This window comes from Antrostomus carolinensis, unplaced genomic scaffold, assembly GCF_000700745.2.
Source record: "Antrostomus carolinensis isolate BGI_N321 unplaced genomic scaffold, ASM70074v2 scaffold19601, whole genome shotgun sequence".
Classification (NCBI taxonomy): Eukaryota; Metazoa; Chordata; class Aves; order Caprimulgiformes; family Caprimulgidae; genus Antrostomus; species Antrostomus carolinensis.
In genome coordinates this window covers 3,556-26,185 of record NW_010295079.1, presented here as the reverse complement: position 1 = coordinate 26,185, position 22,630 = coordinate 3,556, and the positions used below count along the sequence as shown (strand labels likewise).

The window sequence follows — 22,630 nt, the reverse complement described above, 5'->3', positions numbered from 1 at the left end:
TTCTTCAAAGATACGTGTCACATTGTCTTTCTGTTTGTGAAAGTAAGATTTGTATGTCAGACTTCCTGGCTCTGAAGTAGCTAACCATTAGTCTATCACAGGAGTCTTGTGCTAGCTCCAAACTTAAATTGAGGGCTTGCATTTCACACTTAAGTTTCTGCTTTGCTGATTGCTACAGCTCAGCACAAAATGCTATAGCAGTGTAATTATGGTAGGTCAAATGTTGGGGGGAGGTTTGTTTCTTGGATTTTTTTCCCCCATGTGTGATGATTTCTTAGGGATTGACTTCAAGTCTTTTGAGATCCTTTTTTGTCATGTTTGGAATAAATGCAGGTGTTCCAGTAACAAGCCCATTAACTTTCTCCCTAAATTAATTTTTTGATCCAAAATCAGTTTCAAAAGTCACCTTAGAAACAGTGAAAATCAAGAAGAACTAAGCTACAAAATTATTTCTTACAACTGCACTTTAAAGTGTAATTTTAGGAATGTCAGTGTGGTCTTTGATTTTGGAAACATTGTCTTCAATATTAATTTTTTTTTAAACATGAGGACATAATTATGGACTCATTCTTTTATTTTATAATATTATTTACTGGTGTGTGGACTCGTGGTGTCTGAAATGACCTTGACACTATGAAGCACTGTCCCTTTATATTGGTGATGGCTAGAGGCATGGGATCATTGGTGACAATAGAGCAAGGGTTTTTCCTTTTTGTACATCTGTATGGATCACTTTTGAAAGACTGTACACAGTTCAGATATATTTTGAGTTCTTTGATATTGGTGTTTTCAGGCACATTCCTCTCAGTCTTTGTACCTCCTTTGTTCTGATGGGTATTCATGAGAATCTTGAGCAGCTGATGGCTAACACAGAAAAACTCAACTGGGGTACACCTCAAAAAGGTTGAGGAGACAGAAAGTACAGTTTGTACTGGCATGGTTGTTGAATGGTTTTATTTCCAAGCATAAAAGAAGGAAGAGCAAATGGCAATTTATAGACGACAGCTGACAAAACTGAATTCTAGATAACCACTTTTGAACAAAATGCAAATAGATCTAAGCTTTTTTAAAGTTTTTCTTATCACCACATTGTGCATTTCATTGGTATAGTCTTTGCAAATCCCTCCATAAATAATGGTGATGAATTTGGGAGTAGCCACATTAGGACATCTTAGAATTAGGAAAAAAAATACAATCTTTTTGAGAAAAATCTATTAAAAGATTCTTCTTAATATATCGTACGACAACTGTGTTGTAGTGTATTTTGTCAAACACAATTATCACATTTTATTTGAATTCTAGGGGAAAATCACCACGAGTCATGCAGGATTTTTTACTTATAGCTTTTTCTAGATGTTATTATCAGCTTTGGTCACTGCATATAATACAGGGATTTGTGTTTACAAATTAATGTATTTTTGAAAATGCTCTGGTCCTGTAAAAGATTTTGCTTTTTTTTTTTTTTCAGAATGTATTTTTCTGCTACCACTAGGGGTTGCTCAGCTTCTTCCCTCTAAATAGCTTCAAATTATTAATATTTATACTTCAAACATTTGGACTTGAATTTCTTGAAATTGCATGCTTTGGACTCTGATTCGAAAAATAATCAAGAAAGTTATTGTCATTGTTCTGAGGCCTGAGTGTTGGAAATTTAATACTGGGATTGTGCTGGTGTGCATAGGCATTGTGACTTCCCTTGATGTGAAATAGTACTTATAATACTCTTACTAATAAAATTTATAATTTATAATTATTTATAATACTCTTACTGACATGAATAGGCTTCAGTAGACTTATTCTGTTGTCCAAAGTTACTTCAACAGTGTTTGCCTTTCTGAAACTATTGTCAAAGTATTTCACTGTGCACATGCTTTGCAGTCTAAGCATCCATTGAGATCCCTTGACCTCTCTTTGTTTCTGTTTTTACAGGCCCAGCAGGATTATAAAGATTCCTAAAATTCTTTTCTTTCCTACAGGGTAATAAAGTTCTATCTAGGCTCTTACCAATAGATTTGGTGTGTTCCCTTCTTCCCATGCCTAAAAATTTCTATAGTTTCAGCAGTAAACCAAGGTTTTTAGTGACACTTCTACCATTCTCAAAAATTATTTTACTTAAAGGATGGAGAGCAGTCGATTTTATTTTGTGCAACAGTTATGTCTGAGACAGTACATCAAATTATTAATTGTTATATGTCCATAAATATGTTCCATTCTGAAGAAATTAATATTGTGAACTTCATTCACAATCAAAGGTTTAGTTTTACAGTCCTTTCCTGGTTTTGTTGCAGGCATAAATAGAATCTTTAAGGTGGAGCTGGTACATGGTCTTTAGCTAAAGCTGCATGCAGCTCTTCACCAAAAGACATTACTCACAAGTGTTTATAATTTTTCCAAAAGTTAACTGTTTATGTTGAAATTTTCCATTTCTGGCACCTGCTTTGAACTCAATAATTTAGAAAATTGCCATTAAAAATAGCTCAACTGTGACATGGAATAGTATTATTGATATAATCTTTTGTCTTTTTCTTTTCACCATCTCTTCAATTTGGTGGCCATACAGAATTGTTTTATTCAGTACAATATTTTATGCTCTTCCAGAAAAATACATTATACTTGAATTAAACTGTTTGATTGACATAACATTTTATATCTATTTTTTTACTTTTTAAACAAAATACTTGGAAGCAAGAGCTAATTCACAGACAAAATAGGTATAGATTACAACATGGAGACTGTATTTTCATCTTAGCTCCTTTTTATGATCATAATTAGATTATTGAAGTGGTTTCTGTGAAATCAAAATTTTAATCCCTTTCTGATTTGAAACAGGAATTTTACCTTGGCTGTCCTTTTTTTGCAAACATACCATGCAGCCACTGAAGTACTCAGTATCAGTCTTTCTATAGATACTGTTCCCCTTGGCAAAAAATTCTTCAATATTTATTGAAACAGGGACTGGAACACAGGTAACATTTCTGAGAAATTGCAACCTAAGCCATGAGGTCAGAGAGTCCTTATTACATTATCTCAAATACAATAGATTTTTTTAGCCTGTGTGTTTATGTATGTTACATACAGAATTAAGTCTCTGAGTAATAATGAAGAATATTTTCTCAGTGATGTTCCACTGAATGAAAGCAACAGATGCTGCAAACATATAGATATGGACATAGCCCTGCTTTCATGAGGGACCTGACCTGTATGACTGTTAGCTGTTTGTGTTACTATACTTTTGTGTCTATGAAATGGAGATGTTTCTGATTACTGATGGAAAAACTGAATTCATTGTCAAGTGCATTTGTAGTATGACTGGAACGAGTTAGTTAAACAAGAGTTCCTTCTGCAAGGTGTTTAGTGTCAGTCTAACTCTTCATAGGCAAGACCAGCATGGAAAAAAGGAGTGCCCATGTACAAAGTCTCTCCCAAGTGTCAAGCACTTGCAGAATGCTCAGGGCTGGTTAGTGGGAAAACGCTTTGAAGTGGAGGATCAAGATAAAATAGTGTTGGAACTGAAGTCAGACTTGATTGTGAAGAGATCATTCAAAGACTTGTAATCTAGAATTGTTGGCCATTTTTTACTTATAACTGAATGCTAATATCTCTTATGTTGATCACTTAAGTTATATGACAAACTCGAGTGATTTCCCTACTCATTTTCCTTTTGGCAAGATTTAGATTTTCCTAATACAAATCCACCTTCTGCCCCAGTTGCTGCTGTGCAGTGCACAAGGTAGAGTGGAAACATGTTAAAAACTATCCCATCTTCGCATTGTATTTACATTGCTAGAAGGAAAAGGAATGCTTTGAATAGACTGCAAAAATATATACTAATTTTTTAGCAAGCCAAAGAGATCTGGTAAGATATTCCTTCAGTTGAACTATGGGTTATTTTAAAAATTATATTTACAGACAGTATGGTTGTGTGTATTTTAAGAGGTGTGTACTGATCAAATAGTATTAATAATTTTTTTCTCTACAACTCCACTTCATTCAAATCTGTGAACCCTGATGTCTTGCCTTATTTGTGTACTTTTGAATAAGAATAAACCAGGAAGACAGATTCAGAGTTTTCTAGAAGACGAAGAAATACTTTCCTCCATCAGTTATTCTTCTCTTCTTTCCCCATAAATACAACTTTGGTGGTAAGCTTTTCTAAAAAGGATTATTTCGGGGCTTTGAGTCTTACCATCAAGACCTTAACAATCATGGAGAGAGAGGATAATTTCTCTGCTTTAAAAAAGGGAAAAAATCTCCGAGAACTGTTTTCCTTTTGTTTCTGTCTCTGAAGTATTGTCTAGAAATCACTTCATCAACAAAATATTTTTACAACATCATTTCTCCTACTACCTGAAATTCCAGGGAAGTGAAAATGGATAAAGTTTTACCTGATGTCCATTCTTCTTTTTTAGGATAACCAAAATCACATTGAATATAACATAGATTGTAAATAATTATGAATTTGCTCATTAAATTATGTCATTACATTTTATATATAACATTAAAATGATTATTAGTTAAGTAGTTAAGAACTTCTAGAATTAATATTGAATATGCATGCCCTATTTTTCTCCATGTCTGTTTGCCTTATGATGGCTTTCAATTATGCAGTCCCATACTATTTTTACATCACCTCATCTCTTAAATTTGCAGGGTAGATGATGATGCCTACTCAAAATAAATTTATTAATGGGTTGGAAAAAAAAAAGGGGGACTAATGCATTGTGGTGCTCAGTGCCTCAATATTTAATCCATTAATAATTTTAATAGTATTTAAAAACTAGCATTATGGATTCCACTTCTGGATCTGAATGACTAGGTTAGTCTGTGAGAGAGTTAGGCACCTGGAGTAGAGATCCTGAGAGCAGCCCTCTGAGTACTGAGATGCTAAATTAATTAATAGAAAGCAACAGAGAGCAACATTTACCTGAAAACTTGTTTCCTACACAGTTGTGTAAATTTACCTTGGGACTTCATTGAACCTGGAAGTCAGAACTTGAAACCCTGACATTCAGGTTCAGATCACTCTTCTTGAAACGTCCTTCAGTTCAGTACGGCTTACTGAAGCGCCTGAGTGCCTACAAAATTGGAAACTTTAGTTCTTTTTATCCCATGGAGTTTTAACCCGTGTTTCTAGCATCTTGTGATGATTTTCCAAACAGGTAAATGAGGTCCTTCAAAATACTCAGGTTCATAGATAGCTGGTTTCTGTATTCTGGATAGCTTGGGGGAAAATTAGGCACCTAAGAGTTAGCCTAGGAAAGACAGGGGTGTTGATAGGAAGCTTTTCTCTGGTCATCCTACACCTCCATAGCTTCTATGGTGGGTTTGGCACATATAATGGATCTCTTGTGTAACGTAAGCAACAAAATCCTGCCTCAGTGGCATCTGCTTTCTTGGATCTGCCCAAATCTTCTGTGAAATCAGTATTGTGGGGTGACATGTACTTGCATAGAAAAGAAATGATTAATTTTCTAATGGACTTTCCCATTCCATAGTTGGTAAACTCCAAACCAGTAAAGGTGTTTAGGCACCTCACTGGCTTTGAGAAGTAGCTTTGCATCTGCATGAACATTGGTGTCTTTTACTTCACAATGCATGTGAACTATAACGTTACCTATACACACATATAACACACAAAGAACTCCTGTGAATAAACCAGTTGAAATTATCAAAACCAGCAAGTACTGTGAGAGGTGAGGGGCTTTGGTTTTCAGATTAGGTAGCATTTTTCCAGCATTTATCTTCAGAAGAGTGTTCCCATTCACCTCTTGGAATTATGAACAGTCAGCACTTCTTTTGCAGAAAATGTCAAATACACATATAGCAGCTCTTCAGTGTAACAGCGTTCTGACAGAGTCCTCTGGCAGAAAATTCACTTGTCAGGTTCTCTTAAAATTTTACTTGTTGCAATGTTGTTCTTTCATTACCCTCATGAAAGATTTCTTAGGCTCTTGTTTTCTCTTTGTTTTATTGCTTTACTGAAATGTAGTTGCTTGACACAGCTGTTCGAAGTCTTAAGACATACGAGTGACCTCTTTAACTCCTCCTAAGTGTTCCCTTTCCTAGAATACCAAATATGTGGACAGGCTGGGTTTAAATTTCATGCATTAGGACATAAGATAATGCAGGCAACAGGCAATACAATAAATTGTACTTATATGACAGAAACAATATGCAAGCACATAAAAAGCTAGTGCACTCTATGAACATTTTTATTTCATAGAATATTACATCATACTGTAATATTCTCACAGATACAATCAAATTAAATCATTGGGATTTCCAGGTTTATTTCTCTGTAGCTATTGACCACCAAAAACGAACGAATAATTTGTTGAATGCTTTTTGAGGACTGCATAAGTAGTTACAGTTATATATTTTTACCAGAAAATGTGACATTCACTTTCATTACAGACTAGGCTAGAAAAGTAAATAAAATATGTAAATATTTTAATGAGAATGATAAACATCTTTAATGTGTGATGAAACGGTATGATGCAACAAAATAAATGTAAATTAACTAAATTTGCATGAACTCAGTAAAAGTGGGTATGTATTTAAGTGAGGAATCCTTCTTTATTCTTTAGTTCCTAACTTATTTCTGGAGGTTGCCTCAACTGAGATTTTGTGCTCCCGTGAGGTTTTGTTTTCACAAGGAGAGTAAGATGCAGGATCAAGTCTATTTTCAACCTTTATAGCACAACTGGGTAGATTTTTTTTTTTATCTTAGTTTTTAAAAGTTGCAACTTTTCTTGCACCCTCCAGATTTACCAATTTAAGCTAACCTGCTGTCAGAACAGGTTTTTAAAAATCAATCCTTACAAATTTTTTCCTCTATTTAACTTGCTCATTTTAGAAACATGTGTTTAGCTATACAGGTGCAGTTTCCAGATTAGACAAGAAGTAAGCCTGACACCTATCGTTTCTTTTTACTGTTTTTTTCTTCCTATCTGAATATTTCAAAGTTATTCCTTAAATTTGGCCTGGTACAGAAAACTCTGAGCAAATGCCTTTTTCTTGTTTGTTGAAGTTCAACCAGAGGTTAACAATATAATTTAGCCAAACATAAAGGTTAATAAATAACTAACAAAGCATTATTTATTCCTTTCTATTAGAAAGACACCAGTTTGTATAGCTCTAGTTTGAAAATGTTCCCTAGAGGGATCTTTCCGTACACTCAGTGCTTTGTTCTTCTGTTTAGATTCTCTATCTCAGATCATAACTACAATGGAAGACTGCACCAAGCTCTGAAGATTTAGTGCAAGATTTAATTCAATCATAAAAGGTCTTTCAGGACTCACTAAGCTTTTTAATCAGCAATTTAAAATATTAGTACAGCTATAAACTATGCAATATTATGGTATAACCATTTTATTAGAATTTTTGAAAGGTTTACTACAAAAATATGTTCTTATTCACTAATTAATTTTATGCATTCTTTGGTAAGTTTTCCAAATGTTAATTCTATTGTAATTGCCAGGGGATATAAAATCACTCACTTAGGTTAACTTATTTTGCTACTTGAAACATTTTCCATTTAAAGTCACTAATGAAAAAAAAACCTTCATTGCCTAAGATTGCATGTCTAATGCAGCTTCTCTCTTAGTTTTTTCACACCAATTTTTTCCAACCTATGGTTTAAAGTCACTTAGCTGCTGAGTTGGGTAGAACTGATCTTAACAGCAGAGAGAGAGAATACAAGATTATAAAAATAGTTTATATGCTTGTTTTCCTTTAAATGTATCTGTATTTTGAAATTTTGTTCTTAGAAATGTATGTATTTTCCACCATGTCAGGCATCTCAGTGTTTGGATAGAGATGTAATAGTGAAGAAAATGCCTGTGTAGTTCATATATAAAGTTGTCCCAGTGGTGATTCGGATGGTGCCAGCTGCTCTTATTCATCACCACATTAAAGTTCAACCAAGAAGTCGGGGGGTAGATGGGATTGCCATATGCCCTTAGACCTGATCTGTCCTCATAGATCAGATGATATTTTCTTCTTTCTGAAAGATGAGAAGAGGGGATTTCGCTGGGGGGAGGTGTTAATCACTGTGATGATGACAGCTGAGAGATGTTTTCTGTGTTTGCCATGACAAGGTTTAAATCCTCATCACTTGTGGCACTTTGTATGAAAATAAACATATTCAGTCTAGTATTATGGAAAAAATGCAGTTTGTGGCAGATCCACTTTCAAATCTGCATTTTTATGGATTCTCTTTCATTTTGTGAACTCCCTTCCATGTTAGAGTACAAAAACCACCCTGTGCCATACGGCACTCCAGAAGCAGTAATGTTGTTTAGACCAATCTTCTTCCTTTTTTGATATTGTCCAATTTATATAAAATTTAGGATTAAATTTGCTGCAGCTCTTTCCTCTGTGTTTCATGCCCAAACCACAGCATTTTCTTTTGCAATTGAACACAGGTAAATTTTGACTTGATGGAAACACTTCTGGTGCTACAACCCCAAGTTGTAAAAACACCAAGCTAAATATTGATTGTATTTTAGCCTAGGCTCTTATTAATGAAAAATTAGTATCAGAAAAAAAAAATCTGATAAATGTAACAGTCTGATTTTATGCCTGTATTTCAGCATTTTCATCAAGAAGTCAAGAAAACAGATGATTCAGAAAGCTTGTCAAGCCTTGACAGTCTTGAGGCTGGAGAACAAAATGGAAATTACACAACACCGAGTGAATCATCTTTGACTACACAGTGTGACTGTGCCCTGTACAATCCAGAAAAATCACAGACTAGGAATAATGGTTTGCTTTATACAGCTCAGAGTACTTCTTCTAAAAATATGCATCTAAATAATTGTCTGAGAAATGTAGATTCACAAAACAACCACAACTTACCTATTCATGATCTTTTAGCTAAACATAATGTTCTAACTCATCCTGAACATGTAAACAATTCAGAAGAGGAATCATCTGCTTCTCACAGAACTGGAAAAAAACCTGCAGAGTTCTCTGCCTCTGGTAAGCAAGAAAGTGATGCTTTTAGTTTTCTGCAAAATATAAAAGAAGAAAGAAGCAAGCTGCCTTCTGGAATGGCTAGCACATTGGCCACTGGTCACCCTGTTTCCAGTCCTAGCAAAGCCTGGGCCAGCCCTGACTCTATTCCAGGAGAAAAAGTTCAGGATCTGATGCAAGATCAGAGTTTTAAAATGACCCCACAAAAAAGAACTGCATCTGTGCAAACCTCCAGTCAATTTATTGCAACATCTATAATCTCATTTCCTAATCAAGGACGTTCCACTTGCCTTCCCAGCACAGCTGATACATTACAAAAGGACAAAAACATCAGTATGAAGTTTTTAAAAAATACCTCAGGAAAAATGACTGAAACAAAAGAAGAAAATATTAAATGTATTGCTGACCTTAATCCAGGATCACGTTTATTTCAGGATATACCCAACGCCTCAGTTCTGCGCAATGTTAACCAACAGAATAACAAAGAGGAAGAAAAGGGAAATATGGTGGAAACTATGTCACTGCTGTCTGATACAGAGCTAAATTCTGGCATTTTTTTTTCCTGCACAGTGCAACACCCTGAAAAACAATATTCTTGAAAGAAAAAGAGCAAGATTATTCACAGGTATCTTAAAGGACTCTAAATATGAACCCAGTCATTTCAAATCTGTGATTATGAACCATGGGATCAGTTTTGGCACTCTACCTTTGTCATCTATCAGAGACAGTTTGGAACTGGCAAAAATAAAGAAGAAAAGTGTAGAAAATGAAAAATACAATAGAAAGTTAAGATGGTGTGATCAAATTAACCAGATAATAATAGAAAATAATGATAAATGCTATGAAAAAAACACCAGTGAAATATTTTCTGCACAGCTGCAGTATGTCCAAACTACAGATAATGCTCCTAAGACGAATTTAAGTATTATTGCTCAACCTTCAAACCCCATGTTCATAAAAAATCATCATGAAAACTCTCATATATCAAAACCAAATGTTAAAACTGAAGAATCAAATAAAGAATGCACATCTCTGAATATATTTATGCCTACTGGATCTTTTTCTGCTAAAAAAGCTTGGATGGTATCAAAAGATGAAGAAAGTAAACCCCCAGTATGTAGCAATAATTCTAAAATTAATGAAGTTAATCAACTCAAAAATAAGGCAAAAATAACTATAAGACCAAGATCTGTAAGATCCCAGCCAAGTCTTATACCCAGGAAGAGAACAGGCACTATAATCCGACCACAGTCGACCACTGAAGCCACCAAAACCCTAAAAGCTCCAGGGAAGTTGCTAGCACCTCACCCACCACCTGCACCTCTTCCAGGAAACAGAAGTGGTGAAAACGCAGCCAGCCCTGGGTGGCAGCCACCCCCGCCTTCAAGTCTTCAAGCTGTCACTACAAGCAGGAATTTTTTTTTTATGATTTAAATGAAAGGCCTATTTTGTTAGCAGATCGGGTTTTCAATAGAAACTGTACAGAAAAGAGTGAGGGTGTTACTTGTCATTCGGACTTGGCCACTGCAATGCCTACATCTGGCTGCAGCACGGACCAATACGAACCTTGGGCAAGAAGTACTTGTTCTGTAAATGGTGTTCAGACAAGTGCCTGTCAAGATCATTCAGTGACCTGCACTGGAAGGAGACCTGTTAACACAGAAAATGGATTACATCTCCATCATTCCCCAACAGCTGGAAAAAAATGTACCTCGTGGCAAGCAGCTCATACTGCCCGAGCTCCAAAAGTCTCTGCTACTGGTAAGAGTCATATTTCTGGGTTTAGGATGGGGGGATGTTCAGAAGAAAGTCTTTTTCAGTTACATCACAACTTTGTTTTCAGTTAAAACATCCAGCCTTTCATCCGTGCACACAATACAGCCAGTTTTAACAAGCTTTCACCATTTGTCATTGTCATTTCTATTCTAGCAGTGCCCAGAGGCCTCTCAAATGTTGATCCCCGTTTTTAATACCTCTCTACACTATTAAATGAAAAGGAACTCTTTTCCCTGATACTATATTCCTGATTAATGAGCAGATGTGGCAGGTGGTCAAAATAATTATATAGGAGGAAGTGACTAAGTTTATATGAGCAAGTTTTACAAGGTAACTGGGAGTCATAGCTTGTTGTCCAACAATCACTGCCACCTGAGTGTGAAAGAAATTTAGTTCTACCATGTTTTTAAACTGCTGACACTGTAAATTTCTAAAATAATTGGTTTAGTCCCAGTAATACAATTAATCCTTAAAAAAAAAAAAAAAAAAAAAAAAAAAAAGCTTCTACTGGATAAATTTTGCTGTGCTGTAAAATATGTCTGATTTATGAAGAATTTTAAGAAATTTTAGGACAAATCCTGCATTTTATTAAAAATTAACCTTGGGGACAATATGGTGCAGTGATTGATTATTAAGATAGAGGAAAGATGCATAAGAAATTTGGGAGAATAAACTTTAACCTCCTGGCTTTTACATTTCAAAACATGTTTCATGTTTTTTGATTTGCTTTGTTTCTCCCCTGCAGCTTAGCTACGTTCTGTGCCTTGGGCACTGATGGCATCCTTGTGCTTTTAATTTGTATGTTGTGTGCTGGTTTGCTTCCTAGTGAGGGCTGCAGCTGGAGGCAGAGCTCCTGAAGCTGTAAACCCAAACCACTTAATGTACTGGGATCACCCCGAGGATCAGCTGTGCAGCTCAAAGACACTTTCTAGCAAAATAAGTAATTCTCATCACTTAAAAACCTAAATTTCTAGTTTTATCTACAGTAATACATAGTTTTAATTATGGAGTGATTCAGAACACCTCTGTTGTGTAAGAGTAAAGGTAGGTGAATATTCTTGGCCTCAAGCAAGGGTGGGAAATAAGAAATGTTATCTGCTTGTCCATTCCAGTTCAAAGTCAAACAGATGAGCTTGAGATATGTGTGACTTAAGTTAACCTGTTTGGTTTTACATTGGAAATGGAGTCTTGCATTCATGTACTTAGCCTCCAGCAGAGATACTTGCCTCTTGATGTCCTTATTTGCACATCAGATCAATGAATCAGGAAATTCACTGGTCCAAAGTTGCATGCCCTGCTAATACTGTCTTAACTGCAGCTTTAAAGGCTACATTCCCAGTGTCACATAGCTCCAGCTCTTTTAGAGGAAGAGCTGAGTAGCCACTTTTAAAATTTGTCCCTTTTAAAATGTGTCCCTCTCTCAGTATCTGCTTAGATTTTGTGTTTTTAAAGTCTTCTTTATTTTAAATACTCAAGATAACTCTTAATGACATGCCAGTATTTGTTCTACTGCATGTAAGTGTACATAGATGACCATAGTCTTTGTTCTGAAGTGCTTGCTATGCCAGTCTGAATATTGCATTGTTCTTGAGTAAAATACCTACTGTGGCACTATTACAGAGCTCAATAAGGCCTGTGAGGACATTGTAGAAAATATGATTTGTTGCAGTGCTTGGCCAAATGTATGCTACAGAAAGAATGAGTGAGAACAAGATGAATAAATAAAATTGTTGTCCATGAGGATCTCCCTTTAATTTGGCTTCCAGGCTCCAAGTGGTATATCTTCTGGCTGACATATATCATCCTCTGTAGCTGGATATTAGAATTATTTTAAGTCTTTTGGTGTTCAGTCAGTAAAATGCTTTAAAACATGTGTAACATTTAGCCTGTGACAAATACAGGGCTCATTCACAAGCTTATAGTTAAACAGGGGTAGACTGTTTATCTCAGTGTCTCATTAAAGAGACTATTGTTTATTACATTTTTGTCTTAAATTTCCCAAAGAAGTCTTTTCTTTGGCATAGATCTAGCATGCCTTGCAAACTAATCAAATTAAATGTTGATGCATATCAATAGGGCAACTTTGGATTTTATTTTTCAGAAAAACATTGTGTGATTACTAATGCAACAAGAGGTTTTCTTCTTTGCTTCTTTTTAAATTTCCCCCCATATTCAATGTAACATGATGACGTTTCCTTTTCTTTCCAGGTGCTATTCAGCACCATGTGTCACATTGCAATAATTCACATATAACTAAATGGCAGCCTTTCAAAGCTGATGTGTCCCATGTCACTGTTGATGGCAACAGCCAGATGAGTAGTTTCAAATCTGCTTCTAGGATCAATGAATTGTTTTCTTTTTCTGCAAATGGTAAGAATTCTGCTTTGTTAGCTATCACTGTAATAACAACTAAAGAAATACAATTCTGTTAAAAGCACTAAAAGACCTCTTGGTCTAATCATGAACTCTACATTAAACTGCCTATGTAAATATTTATTATGTAAATAAATGGGTAATGGATATGTAGATTCCTGACTTGCACATGAAAATACTGATTTGCATCTCCAGTTTGTATGCCTGAAAGTTTAATTAAGAAATTAATTTAAATTTTGAAACTTGATGCTTTAATTTTGAAAATGTATTATTACACCCGACAAAACTGAGAAAAATTTGAGGTACAGTGCCTAGGTTAGGCCTCTCTAGCCGAGGGAAAATGCTATATAGCAGTACTGTCTTAACTAAAATTAGTATACAGTTGTATTAATTAATAAGATTAACTACAAAATCCCAAGCTGTAGATTTAAGGTTTTAACCCATGACTTTACATTCAAATCACACCTGTGAAGCCACACCTGGGGGACTGTGTCCAGCGCTGGTCTCCTCAATGCAAGAGAGACATGGACAAACTGGAGAGAGTCCAGCAAAGGGCCATGAAGGTGATGAAGGGACTGGAGCATCTCTCCTATGAGGAAAGGCTGGGAGAGCTGGGACTGTTCAGCTGGAGAAGGGTCAGGGCAATCTCAGGAATGTCTATAAATACCTGGAGGGAGGAAACATTAGGAAACACTGTGAGGGTGACAAAGCACTGGAACAGGTTGCTCACAGAGGTTGTGAAGTCACTCTCCTTGGAGATATTCAGAAGCAATCTGGATGTCATCCTGGTATCCAGCTCTAGGTGGCCCTTCTGTAGCAGGAGGTTGGACCAGGTGACCTCGAGAGGTCCCTTCCAACCTCAATCACCCTGTGATTCTGTGAATCAAATAAACCATGTGAACAATTACGTATTTTCTGCATGGCACTATGTACTCTTCAAGGTCAAGTTGGATGGCTCTGAGCACCCTGATCTACTTGAAGATGTCCCTGCTTGTTGCAGGGGGGTTGGACTAGATGACCTTTAAAGGTCCCTTACAACCCAAAACATTCTAGGATTCTGTGATACTCTTAACAAATGTTGATTCTATTAAGATACAAAATACAGCACCCTGGCAACAGACATTTACCGTGTTGGACAACCAGACTTTGGGATAATTCTCTAAATGCAAATGATTTTCTAAAACATTACTTTTTGGCACATTATTTGGTATTGGTTATCTCATAGCTCACTGTCTGTTCATCCTCCCTCTTGCTTTGTAAGACCACCTTGTAACTTTGTACAGACCACCTTTGTTAACTGGGATTCAAAGTGCAGCTTCACTTAACCTGCTTATAAATGTCTACATACCATCCACATCTGGATTTTATAGTCCTGTCCTACTGTGAAATTAAACATGCATTAGGAGTGCCTCTTTCTCTCTTTTCATTATAACAAAATACATTTAGTGAGATCAGATGTAAACATACACAAGGTAAACTTTTGAATTTGGACAGAGACCTTTACTCACCATTACTAGTTTTGCTACTAGTAGCTTTACAAGGTTTTCATAGATTTTTTGGTTTATTTTTGGATGCATCTCATTTAAGGTGGTGTTCCTGTTAGAAGACAAAAGCAAGATTTTGACAATGGTGAAAATGAGCAGATTTCAGAACACAGAAGGCAAATTATAGCCTCTAAAAGATGGAAGCCTACTTATCGTGCACAGGTAAATATTAAATACTATTTTTAAAAAAGCTTATTTATCCTCGAAATGGAAGGATTTTTAAGAATATAAAAAATTGTTCAGTGTCACCACATTTTGAATCAATGCGCTTGGCCAGCTTGCTGCCACTGCTAAGGAAAATCATAAAACCAACTAGACTACCTCTACTGTGTTAGTACACACTATTTCTCTTGCACTTGAAAACATTCAGTAATATGAAATAACAAATAAAGATGTTCAGGAAGTACTATAGTTACCTTAAATCACACTTTAAATATTCTTATAATGTTTTTGTTAGAATTTGTTACGTGCTGTCCAGCTGAGTCCTGTTCAATCTGCATTTGATCCAGTACGAAATACGAGTAACACCTCTAAGTCTGACGAAGGTAGAGTAACACATCTCACTTCAATTCTTTGTTATACATAAAGTAGTGACCTCATCAATCCACTGCGTAGCATAACTTCTCTCTTTGGCATCAGTGATTCTAAGTTGTGTAGACCTAATTTTTTTTTTTCACAGAAGTATAAGATAGCATTTTGTGTCATGATATTGATGGTTTATAAATGCATTACAACGTATAGTCAAGTTTCATTCCATTCCTGTTTGTGTTGGACTGTATGGTGGGTGTGTGTGCCATACATAACTGTACGATATGGACAGGTATTGCTTGCTATCATATTTCCAAAGTAGAAACTTGCTGTGGTGCCGATCATAAGATGCCTCAGTGATCTTAATTATGTCATTTTCTAATGCTTCTTGACTTTGACAATTTTTTGCTCTTTTAATGTGAATTTTGTGTATTTCCCAGACCTGTAGTAATGAAAGTAAGCAGCATATTTAAATGTCATGAGCTCTTCTGATTTGAAGTTACTCCTGTAATCTCTTCAGTTTCAGAAAGCACTGTTCAGTTTCTTTTGGCAGAAAAACTAGCAAGTACACCAGTTGCCGAAGATGAAATCCTGGCAGCTATGGAAAGTGTGCAACCAGCCAGGAGTGCACTTTCAATTGAAGAACAGAAGATTTTCCAGTCTCTTGATTTTCTCAATCAAAGGCTACAAAGTAAATTTGATAATAAATAGGATCCTGCATCAAGTTATTAAGTAATTTATATTTTGTTGTCATGGATTAATTTGGATTAAAAACATGAATCCTGTGATAGAAATATATTTCTTCTTATTTTCTTATTATTCTTTACTAAATGTAGCAAACGGGAGATCAAAATAATGAAATCTTTCTTAGAGTCAATGAAATTAATTTAAAATAATGGTGGCTTTGCCTTGGTCAAAAAAATAATTCAAACTGTGACTGCAAGACACCTTCAGAAACTATCTCAGCCCAACTGTAGCTGTTGTTTCTAACAGCTGTTTGTCAAAACTGTTCTTTAAAGTGTACAGATGGAGATGTATCAGCCTCACGTTGGAATCTGTTCCAGTGTTTATCCATCTTAATTTTTTGCAATTATTTTTGCAAATAATTACCCTTTATATTATACACCCTATATTTTTGCAAATATAACCCTTCATCATGAATGCCTTTTCATTTCCTTTTTTCTAGTCTTTTAGGATGTTCCTCTCACAAATACAGTTCTGAGATTGCTGCAACCAAATCTGTTTGCTTATGCGAATATCACTTGCACAACTATTTTAAAAATCTCAAACATTCCCGAGTGTCCTCTGACCTATTCTGTCTCTGTGCCAGGCTGATTTCTTACCTGCTTTACTCTAGTGCTTTTTGTGGGAGCTATCCCATCAGAGTTGACATTTTATTGAAGAATGTGGGGAAAAAGTCTGTACTTGTTCTTGATATTTTTTTCTCTCCAATGGTTAGTTAGCCAGTGCTTCAATTCATCATCCAATTATAACAGACATACTCATAGAACAAACTTACTTTTGGGGTCTATTGCCTCTGTATCTAATGGTTAGTATTTGCTTTGACCTAAATGCTTGTACAGGTCTTTCATGAAAATTCTCATTAGTTTGACATAGTTTCTGCATTTTGTGTGCTCCATCCTGTATTTGAAATCAACAGGGAGCTTGTGCCTTAGTCCACGTGGTCTCTTCACTGGACTGCTTGGCTTTCCATATCACTGGAATAACTTCTGCTTGCCATTTTTGCTGTTTATGGAATTGCCAGCTCTCCTGAATTTTATGTTTTCCTTGGACTTTTTTCATTTAAAATGTTACATGCCAATTATTTGAGTTTATGAGTCTGCTTTCTTGAAGTCCATTGATTTTATTTTACTAGTCTACTTTTTTTTTGTGGACTGCAGCATTTCATGGCCAGGTTACCCACATCTACCTCCCCACTGACTGGAATTAAACTAAACCAGGGCTTATTAAGCTCCTACACACTATCCATACGTTTCTACATCAAATGGTGGATTTCTTGACTTTGAGGAAAAAGGCTTCAGTTTCCTGTAATCTGCAACAGCAGAATAAAAGATCTTTGCAACTGCTTAGAAACTTTCTGCAGCTGTAGCTTACAATTCCTGCTCCCATCAAACAGTAGCTTAGAATTTCATTATAGCGTACCTCATGGTCATTACTTCCAGGCAAGTGAAGAACTCTGTCAGAGAGGAGTTTTAGTATGATGTGCTTGGGTTAAGAAAGTAGATATGAAAAGAGAAATACAAGAAAACAAAAAATAAATTGCTGTATAAATAACAGAAATAACAAAGAAACAGAGGCAAAGGTAAATGCAGCAAAGGAACTGGGAGCAAGAAAGCTGAAGTTTGCAAAGTGTGAAAAGGGTAACTATGAAAACTATAGAAGTCCATAAGGAATATGATAGAAACTATGAAAAACCATAGGCATTAACTGATTGTAAATGAAGTAACTGTGAAAATAAATGTAATACATACACATATGTATCTTAGAAATTTAATTAGCTTGCCTAATCATTTGGGGATTAAAATTGGTAATAAGAAGCTGTGAAATTTTACAGGTAGACTTATAGGACATGTACCTGCAAGTACGTGCCTGTAAGTAAGTAAAGTGTTGTAAGTACTTACATGTCATGTAAGTACATTGCTTTTTAAACCGTGACCTTTCTGACCCCCCTTTTTTAGCTTTGTTTTCACATGTTACCAAATTAAGTGACTAAAACTGTGTAGCTTCGGAGCAATCTTTTTAATGAATAACAGTTAGTCACTGACCAATGCAAATCTGGAATTTCTATTGCCAGCTTAGAGTAGCTGGTGTTTTTTTCTCTAGCTTTAGATTTCTTTATTGACACTAAATTTTTTGTTCAGATAATAATATCTAGCTGCAAATTTTAAAAATACAGATACAGCATACACTTCAGTTGTTGGTGGGGGAAGAAAGAACGGTGCTATTAAACTACATTTGCACAATCTTTGGGAAGTTTTGTGTTGAATATTTGACTGTGAATCATATTTCTATTGTAGTATTTGGTTTACATAATATTTATAATATATTTTTATGCTCTTTTTAGATGTTCAAGAAGCCATTACCAGAAACCCATCTGCTTCAAATGTTTTGCAGATAATCACCCCTTTAGTAAGTATTTAGTTTAAAGATGTTCAGCTTTAATTCCTACAAACCAACATTATGGCTTATTTTAATGGTAAAAATATAATTTGAAATATTGACATCAATCTGTTCAACTGGCTTGACAGATTTTCAAATTTCTATTTATGTAAAAAAAAAACCCACCCCACATATATGAACTTTATAGTACCATAAACAGGCTTTAACAGTTTATACCAGACTGCCTCAACCTGTAGCTTCATTTTCCTTTTGGAATCTGAAAGCATTTGCAAAGTCCAGGCAGTTCCAAGAACTTTTAAGGAAGAGTAATTTATTAGGGTCCATTTGAACTATACATAGCTCATAATTAATTTGTGTTTCTTAATAATATAGAGAAGAAAGGGGGTATGATGCATGGTAGTGTGTAAAATAATTGTTAATACAATTAATTCTTACTTTGGCCTGCAGATGTGTCATGTTCTATAACTGATAGGTATTGCCTTTCTTCAATAAGTGTTTGTATTTTGTTTCATGTATTCTAGATCTTGTCAGTTTGAAACAAAATAATCATGATGCCTGGAGTATGAAGAATTGAATAGGTAGATGGGTGTCTGAAGTACAAAATGTAGATGTCAAATGTTCAGTTTATAATGCAGGAGTTAGTATTTATAATTCTGTATTATCAGTCTCCTCCTTTACTGTATATTTGTACTGCGGAGAAAATATAGGCAGATGGTTGTATACTTCACATACTTTATAGACTATCACATGTTTCAAAGGCTTTCTGGATAAACTGTTACTAAAATTGTTAAATACTCTTTATGCAGAAGGTTTTTTCCGCTTACTGAGTTTGAGACTGAAAAACCCCACAAAGTATCCAGGCTCCTAAATTCAAAATGATTGCCTGGTTTTGAAGTGAGAGTGTGAAAAGAACACAGAGCACATCATTACCTCTCTTCTTGTGAATCCTAGTAGCAGGTGTGACTTGGAACCTCAGCTTCCTGTCTTCTGCCTCCTGTCTTACAAATTTAATTCTTTATGGCTAAACAATTTGTAAATTTTGTATTTTTCAGCAACTGGTGTAGCATAGCTACCTTTATTGGATCTAGCTGTTTTACTAAAGCATTTCTGAGCATGTATGTTCTCTGGAGCCTGTCCTACTTGAAAAAACAAAACAAACAAACAAAAACCCCACAACCAAAAAACCCCCTGTTCCCCCCACCAATGCATCTTCCTGGCTTTCAATAGTCAGACTTCTTGGCTGGCTGGTCTATGACAAAGACATGTCCCTTTGCTTAGGGACATGGTTTAGTTGGAGATTTGTCAGTGTGAGGTTAATGACTGGACTCAATGATCTTTTCCAATCTAGGCTGTTCTGTGATTCTGTGAAAGCTTTCTCCCACTGATTCTTCATCTACAAGATTTACGTTTCGTGAATAAAATATAAACAATAGATGTTACTCAGACTGGCCAATCTCTGGAAGTTTGATGATGGACATTTCATAGAATCATAGAATGGTTTGGGGTCGAAAGGACCTTAAAGATCATCTAGTTCCAACTGCCCTGCCATCAGCAGGGACACCTTCCACTAGACCAGGTTGTTCAAAGCCTCATCCAGCCTGGCCTTGAACACTTCCAGGGAGGGGGCAGCCACAGCTTCTCTGGGCAACCTGTTCCAGTGTCTGACCACCCTCACAGTGAAGAATTTCTTCTTAATATCTAATCTAAACCTGCCCTCTTTCAGTTTGAAGCCATTTCCCCTTATTTCATTTAAGCCATTTAAGATCATTCTTTCCTCAAGTATACGCTTAAGCATTTCAACAGGTGTCCAGCTGTAGATAAACGTTCAGATCTCAGGCACTGGTTTGGAATGCTTCTTGATGATAAGAGTGAACAACTGCCATACAAGTTCCCAGCTGCAGAAGTATAGGTGACTGAGATTTTGTCAAATCTTCTGCTCTGAAAAGTGGTGGGATTTTAAGTGTTTACTTCACCAAGAGAACAACCTGCTTCAGCTCTCCTAGTTTCAGAGCATCCAAATAAAGTAAGGATATTCACTCAGTAATTCGTGTGAATGACATTGTACCCTGTAATACCAACCTCTAAATCCAGATGAAGGTGCACAGTTGTTTATCTAATGGAAAACAGATCACATGATATAATCAAATTATGTTTCTTGCATGTTAATAATCTAACTTGATCACATTTCTGTTTATATGCATGTATATCTCATTATTCTCCATTTTATTATAGAGTATTCAGCAATGTACCTCCTCCCCTTTGGCAAGCACTACAGCAGCCTCACAGCAGTGCCAGAATGCCTCAGCCCACAATCGACTGCAGTTGTACAGGAGATATTGACATTAGCTTGATGTACTTTATATGTAATGTATATACTATTTGACACTATTAAATTAGCAACAAAATAAAGTGGAAAGCAGTAGCTCAAATAATGAATGTCAACTGACTGGTAAGCATTTTTAGGATAATTAAGTCTATTTTACTATGCACTGTGTCGTAAAATCAAAAGAATGAAAATACTTCACATTTTTACTGTTTGTATTGATTGTGTAGATTTCCTGTACCCATAATTCAGGTGAAAGGACAAAAAATATTTTGCTGCTTAGATTATCTGTAAACCACTTTCCTAATTTCTCAAGATTTTAAGATTCACTAATAGATTCTATTACAATTGTAAAAGATATATTTTTAAAGTTACTTGATTACCAGTAAATAATACATGGAGTTTCACCTTTTATCTTTATATTGGTGGCTGTCTTACAAATTACTGCAGACTGTGTTTTGCCCTTAGTCAGTAGCTACATCTGATGGCTCTAAAACTAACTGTGCTCCCAACGTCATACTTCTCCTAGCCTACGCTCGTGCAGGTCTTGTTCAATTTGTTAGAGATTCCTGTTCTCCAGATTTTCCCGACAATGTTTATGAACACTTGCACTTAAAGAGCAATTCTTCCTCAGCTCCTCATGTAAAGAACCCCAGGCTGAAACTGTCAGGAAATTAGAAAGAAAGGTGCTTTGGAAGGAAATGTACAACTCATGGTATGTAGATGCACTTTCACTGAAGTACACAGGGAAACCTCTCCACTTCAGTGTCAGCTTTAGGCTAAAACAGCGATTGTAGAAACACAAAACCATAAGCACCCAGCTAGCTCATCAGCAAAAGCTGTTTTTTGGTTTTCCTGATTGGCTTTACCTTTGTAATCCATAATACGCAGTCTCTGCATAAAAGGAAGCAAAGCGGGGACAACAGGCCTGGAGATGAGACTTCCATTCCTGTGTTTAAGATACCCAGATGGAGCTAACTATTAATATATTCTGCAGCAGGGCATACGTAGTCCAAGAACGCGTCTAAGCGTCTGTCTGCAGAGCTAGAGATGCACTTGCAGTTTTCTTTGCAAGTGTTTATTTTGGAGAGAGAGGTTGGTTTTGGCAGTCTGGGACTGGCAGGTTAGACACTGGTCCCTCAACTTTAAATTCATCTGTAGCACGATGATTAACATGTCAACAGATTTTACATGTTTGGTGATAAATCTGTCTGCATTGTTATGTCAGTTCTAGATTAAAAGCCTTTTCTTAGTTAATTAGCATAATACCTAAATCTGTGAAGTTAGTTAAATGCTAAGGAGTGGTAACTTTTTAACTTCCTCTCTTTTTCTCTTCCTCTGCTGTTTCTGTACAAAGTAGATAAACATTGAAACAAGCTGTAGAATGCACAGAATCAGTCAACAAATCTAAGATGGTAATTAGCTGAAATAAGCAATAAAAGCAATTTACTAAATCTCTGTATTTTTAACTCCATATTAGATGCCTGATTTTCTGTTCATAGCTATACAGTAAGGATTGTGGGGTTGGTCTGGGAACTTAAGCACTACCGTATTTCTATCAGAGACATGCCTGAACCCCACACAGTGTCATTGGTCTTGGTTAAAGTGCCTGGGAGCTTAGGAGAGTTGTATTTCAGGAGCGGGCTCGGTGCTGTACCATGGGAACATGCACCCACAGGGACTCTGGCATTTCTCTGAATAGAATGCATCTTCCCAAAATAAGCAATCACATTATTATTTGGCAAAAGTATATGTTAAATTGTATTATTCTTCATCACACCAAGATCACCCTACCGTTATCTTTAATAAGTGCTGTCATTGCTTAGGAGGGAACCAGCCTGTAAAAAGGAGAGAAGAGGAAAACATGCCCATCACAACAATAGACAATTTATCAGGGGATTAGAGCTACCTGCTGGGGAGCGATGTCAGCCGAGATTGAGGCAAGCTGCGTAAGTAGCAAATAGTCAGC

General features: G+C 35.9%; 1 protein-coding gene across 1 annotated transcript in view; it reads left to right on the top strand.

Annotated features, from left to right (window-relative positions):
- Nucleotides 1–22,630, top strand: part of CEP126 (centrosomal protein 126) — a gene marked incomplete at both ends in the record, with an annotated part of 39,504 nt that overhangs the window by 14,965 nt on the left and 1,909 nt on the right. The window contains 9 exon segments of the mRNA XM_029087445.1: nt 8,595–9,536; nt 9,538–10,401; nt 10,404–10,737; nt 12,961–13,122; nt 14,713–14,831; nt 15,127–15,214; nt 15,718–15,888; nt 18,283–18,347; nt 21,130–21,326. Of these exon segments, the coding sequence (XP_028943278.1) occupies nt 8,595–9,536; nt 9,538–10,401; nt 10,404–10,737; nt 12,961–13,122; nt 14,713–14,831; nt 15,127–15,214; nt 15,718–15,888; nt 18,283–18,347; nt 21,130–21,326 (2,942 nt within the window).